We start from the raw sequence: 6,173 nt of genomic DNA on the forward strand, positions 1-6,173 counted from the left end.
TACATGGCACATATATATAAACATGCACAGCTGAATTCATTGTTTTGAGTTTCAGTCGGCTACAGCAGTAGACTCTCTGACAGCCCATCACTGGCTATGCGTTGTGGCCCTCTCCTGCCCTGTTTTTACAGTATCTATGTTTTCAGGGGCCTTCAAATGTTCAATTTTTTGTTAAAATGTTAGTTATAACCAACTTGACCTGATGGTGAAACACATACTTGGCACGAATTAGTGTTAATAATGTAACTTTGATGTCATCGGAAATCATCCAGTGTTTTTGTATCCTGGTAAATGTTACCGGGGTTCACCACTCATTTTACAGGGGTTCCCCTTGGTATATCAATGCAGTCAGATTTAGGGACAGCAGAAATGTTACCAGGGTTCCCAAAGCATTTACCAATGTTCCAGAACCTTAGCAAAAACACTGTCATCCAATATAATAGTGATTGCCTAAAACATATGCACACATCAGCAGAACAGATTTGAGTAGTAGTAATGTTAAAACTTGGGACAGAATAAAGCAAAATTTACTGGTACAAGTGGTGTTTTACCTTTTCTGCCTACTACATGGTCTTTACCAACCGCTAGGTAGTATGTCTGATCTAAAATGAAACATACACATGAATAACAAATCCAATCATATCTTTGCATTATGTCTCAGAAATGGGCATAAGTATGGTCATATAAATATCAGTCCAAGGCTGTAAGTAAAATCATGGGGTATGGGCTGGCAGCTACCTCAATGGTTAAATAAAATTTCACATTGCAACCTTTTCTTAAGAGAGCTTCAAAGCTGGCCAAATCACAAAAATATTCCCCGTAGCACACTGCACTGGGGGTGCATGTAGTGAGACTGCTGCTATGCACATGGTGTGTCAGAGCACAATGTAAGTCTAGCTCTGCATGGCAGGGCTGTGTGTCCCGGCGTTATGGCCTCCCACCACGCCGGGAACACACAGCCCTGCCATGCAGAGCTAAATGTAAGTAGTCACATGTAATTTGACATCACTGCTGAGCAATTCAGAAGGTATTCTTTGATTAACCTGGTTGGACTATGCAGAGAAAGTTGGCGAAGGATACACAATGCAGGTTCTGGGTGCTGCGGCGAGACAAGGGCTTCGATCTTCATGACAGAGCGCCGTAACTCGAGGATTCAAACCTCAGGTTCACTGCGACAGGCCATCGAGCCAACCATCCGCTCGAGCTGCAACCTGGACGATGGCCTGTCGCACACGTCGGGCACTTCACATAGGACATGAAATACTGGCCTGTATAACTCGTGCTCCTACATTTCCTTGCGATGCGGTTGTATTTCAAAGATATAGATAATGGAACTTAGCGTGTCAAGCTTCAGTGGTATGAATGGTACGGTGCAAAATACTCTCTGAATATGAGACGGCCATATTTGAAAATTTGGCGGTAATATATAGTCAATTTTCCGAAGTGCTTACCTGCATCTTTCGTACTTGCCAGAAACCACATCGTAACGCAGGCTTGAAGCAGTAACTACTGGATGTGTTAAACTCGTCATGTGTGTAATTTGACTTATGAGTTACGAGTAAGATCTCATTTTTTGGCTGCTTTGCCGTGTAGCGAGGCCTGGTTGCCTTCGCTCAGATGCTAGATGGCCGTAAAAGTACGATGCTGAAGTTGGACTCAGTTTCGTATTCGGTTTCGGATTCGGTTTCGGATTCGGTTTCGGATTCGAATAACTGAGAATAGTTTTATATTTCCAGCTTATGTTATTATTTTTTCGAAAATATCATAACTACTGATATACACAAGGAGATATTTTAACTACATCACCTTACTGCACATGTAGTATATATTTCATGACATAAATGTTTCGCACATAATTATAATTTATACAGTTTAAAATACAAAAAACTTTAGGCAGTAGAGCAAGAAACTATAGTGCATGAATACACCAAACAAAACTGCTGGAAAATTAGTCAAAAGTTACAACTTATTAGCAATTATGGGCATTATGCAGTTTGGACTATTCAAGCTAACAGTACTACGCACAATACAATGAAATGCATTTAATGCAATCTTTATTATACAACATATTAACTGATAGTTTAGCCCAGGTTTGGTATGGTACATTCAAAATGAAATCTATGCAGAACAACATCAACCAAAACAGCAAAGTAATACAGCACATTAGGATTATACCATGTGACACACGTTGTGACATATAAACAAATTAAAGTATAAATGTTTTTGTAAATGTCGTTGTCCTTGCCCGACACTTCCTTTCAATTTCAAATTAAAGTGTTTCAAAGTTTTCTGTAATTTCTAGTTTTTAACAATTTTGATTGTGAACATATGCACACAATTTATGCTTTAAAATATATACTACATATGCCGGTAGGTAATCCAGTAAAAACTTGTTCTTGACGACAAGTATTTATTTTTTCATATGAAAGTACTGAAGACTATTTCATTTTTACTGGAATTTATTTTAGCTGAAAACAAATTTTCATTGTTTCACTGTCTTATTTTCACTTTGTCTAGTCTGATTGGATTTTATTGAAGCAGAAAAACAGGTCCGGCGAAAGTAATGAAAATAAATTCCAAGTGAAAATAAAGTTTTCCACAGTATAATTAAATCGGCTGAAAATATAAAATTTCTTTCAGTCACTCGAATCCGAAACCGAATCCGAAACTGAATCCGAAACCGAATCCGAAACCGAGTCTAACTTCAGCATCGTCCGTAAAAGTGCGATCTTTAGGTTACCTGCCAGTGAGGGCGCACTGTGATGAGCCTAGAAGCTGTGTGCACCATGTATTTTTTTATTGGCTGTTCTGAGTATTTGATGTGCCTGTCTTTTTCTGTAATGAATTTACAAAAAAATCTGTTTTGATGATACTTTAAATACAGCATACTTGTGTTTCAGCACTTACTCAAGACTTGAAGAATAGAGCTGGTTAGAGTATATTCTTTTTTGTATCTCAACGTCAACTTTGTAAACCCACGGATGAGCAAATTCACCAACCAAAGATCATGGGTTTGTATATTTTTCCTACTGTGGTAAAGCCTCATTAGCTCTATCTTTTTGCATTTTGTTTGATCAGATGGTTTGAAATCAAATGCAGCTTGTGTAAAAGTGTTTACAGAAGTAGTGTGACCACGAAGGTCAATCTTTCAAATATTACTAGTAATTGGCAATGAACGCAAAACTTTACAATCAAATAATTATTGAGTTGCAACTCAAATATGGCCACCAGATACTTACATATATTACTAATAAGCACTTAAGTTTTGACAAATTCATCACAGAGGATAGAAAAAGTGACATTTTCAATGGAAATATGGCTAAAGTAACAGGAATTCAAAACATCTCCCAGAAGATTGGATAGTATTTTTTGGTGTATAAAAAGCAAAATGATACAGCTAATGGGACTTCACAGACCAGTTAATCATCAGTAGGTATTTCAATCATTGAGCAGTCGGCTAATGGAAATGAGTCTGTGTTGGTGATTTTTTTTGCAACAATAGTTACATATTGAAAAATACATTAAAAGTTAGAGTTACTGGCCCTTCAAACCACTCTTTCTTTCTTTATCCTACAACGGAACAGGAAGTGAGTAATCTTTTGATGAGTCTTGATTTGAAGAAGGCATGTGGCTACGATAACCTGCCTGCAAAATTATTAGTTACTGCTGCAGAACAAATTGCAAAGCCTCTGTGTCACATCTTCAATTTGTCATTTCAAAACTGTCAGTTTCCCGATGCATTAAAGATTGCTAAAGTGGTTCCAATTTTCAAGAAAGGCGCCAAAGACGCACCTGGAAATTATCGCCCCATTTCTGTTTTACCTCTAATTAGTAAAATTTTGGAAAAGATTGCAAATAAACAGTTTATGAAATTCTTAGAAAAGTACCATTTGCTCTTTAAGCACCAATATGGTTTTCGTGAAAAACGAAGTGCCAAGTTATCCCTCATTAACCTCATGAATAACTTAATTCAGCAAATTGATCAGGGAAATTCTACCATTGGAATTTTTATAGACTTCACGAAAGCGTTTGATACGATAGATCATAATATACTGTTATCAAAACTTGAGCACTATGGCGTAAGGGGAAACCCGCTTCTGTGGTTTACAGACTATTTAAAAAATAGATTGCAATATGTATTTGCAGATGAAATAACATCTGAAAAATTACCAGTAAAGTGTGGTGTTCCCCAGGGCTCGGTACTTGGACCGACTCTGTTCCTTATTTATATAAATGTATATATAAATGATTTACCGAATTCTTCCAATTATTTTGATTCCGTTTATTTGCAGATGATTCAAATCTGTTTCACACTTTTCCATCAGATAAAGCGATATAGATTTACATATTGTTAATAATCACTTTAGGCAAGTTACACGCTGGTGTGATGCTAACATGTTGACGATAAATATTGCCAAAACAAGTTATGTAGTTTTTCACAGCAGGCGTAAACTGTTATCAATCAAAGGTGTTCTGTCTGTAAAAAATAGTACAATACACGAGGCTTTACAGGCATCTTTTGTTGGAGTGATAATTGATAAACATCTCACATGGAAAGCACACATTAACGAAGTAAATAAATGTATACGGAAAAAAGTTGGAATGCTTTTCAAATTAAGAAATTATGTACCAAGAAATATTATGGTTTCACTATATAATGCTTTTATTTTGCCGAGTATAACATATGGACTTGAAGTCTGGGGTAGTACGTTTTCATCGTACCTAAAGCCTATTCATATTGCTCAAAAAATGTGTGTACGAGCAATTACTTTCTCTGGGCTCCAGGAACCCTCTTCACCCTTATTCTCAACCTTAGGAATACTAGATGTGTATAAACTCCACAAATTACTTGTTTGTATATTTATTTTCGATTTAAAACATCAGAATGTTCCTGTCTTTCTGAATGAATATTTTGAGACGGTTGATCACTGTTATGACACTAGATTCAAACTTGATGCCAATCTACCCTTGCCCAAAATGCGCACCACTGCAGGCCAGTTTGCGATTTCTACATCGGTGCAACTTTTTGGAATACTTTACCGCATACCATTAAGATGAGCACATCAAGAAATCAGTTTAAAAGATCATTAAGACAACTTTTGTTACAAGACTACAAAGTTATGTAAAAGTGGTTTTTTTGGTTTTTTTGGTTTTTTTTCTCTTCTCTTGTTTAATATAACTCACTGAGCGCTTTTAAATATCTAAATATGAAATGTAAACTTTAGAGATGGGGCCGGACTCGATTAGCTGATAGCTATTTTTCTGGCTCCAAAAATTGTCATTTTGCTACTTGTTATGTCATCTGTAAATTGACTTTGTACGATTGTAAATGACAATAAACTAAACATGTAATTGATTTTGTAGTGAACTTGGGCATAAGTGCAAGGTCAAATACAGACCACGAGAAAAAATGAAAACTTTTACAAAACCATACGGCCACTTTAATGACAATAATGAAAATGAACTAATAATAAAACAACCTACTCCAAATAGTTCATTATTTTGGCTGATTGGATTGCATGACAAACAACATGGTTTATAATAAAATTCTGTACTTTTAATGTCACGCTAAAATATATCACAAGGTAAAAACATTTGGAGTCACAGCACAAGACAAAAATTCGATGATGCATATAGTCTGGAAATCATTGTGTGACACAACTTTGAATTACAGGGATTACTTTCATTTTCATTCTAGATGATCGGGAACAGTTGCTCAAGTCTCTGACCATCAGAACTGCACTCAAACCCAGCTTGTTCATGTACGTTACCCAAAAACCACGTCAATTTGAGTGAGTATCTGGTGTACACCAGTCGGGCCAGAAAGCAAAGAGTGAAACTACATTTGACAACTGACAACCCATCTGGTAGTTTTTCATATGAAGAATAAGTAACCAAATTGATATAAATCAATGTTGACTATAGCCCCTTCCCCTTTGTGCAAGGCAAACCTATCAAATAGATACAACAGGGCTGTACATAAAGCAGGTGGCAAACAAAACTACAGTAGGATTACAAAGAAATCAATCACAATAATCAAGCAGCCACACACATGCCCAGAGCTGAACATCCAATTGATATCTGTAAGCATGAGCAATGCATAGTCGGGTAATGAATATCAGGGTTGCTTTTACTAGCGGAAAGCCTTATCTATTGAGAGAAAATGTCTCTTG

The 6,173-nt window shown here is 36.5% G+C and overlaps 1 protein-coding gene across 2 annotated transcripts in view; it reads right to left on the reverse strand.

Annotated features, from left to right (window-relative positions):
* The window catches only part of LOC139147719 (nibrin-like), a 27,969-nt gene extending 26,299 nt beyond the window's left edge, over positions 1-1,670 (reverse strand). The window contains exons 1-2 of one of the 2 annotated variants that reach the window (XM_070718886.1): positions 1,452-1,670; positions 552-602 (exon numbers count right to left, since the gene is read on the reverse strand). In XM_070718886.1, the coding sequence (XP_070574987.1) occupies positions 552-602; positions 1,452-1,482 (82 nt within the window). In that variant the 5' untranslated portion in view covers positions 1,483-1,670. Of the gene's footprint in view, positions 1-551; positions 735-1,381 lie in introns of both variants that reach the window. The other variant, XM_070718885.1, reaches the window with a different exon arrangement.
* Positions 1,671-6,173: the final 4,503 nt, after the last annotated feature.

The sequence above is a fragment of the Ptychodera flava genome, chromosome 13 (genome assembly GCF_041260155.1).
Source record: "Ptychodera flava strain L36383 chromosome 13, AS_Pfla_20210202, whole genome shotgun sequence".
NCBI lineage: Eukaryota > Metazoa > Hemichordata > Enteropneusta > Ptychoderidae > Ptychodera > Ptychodera flava.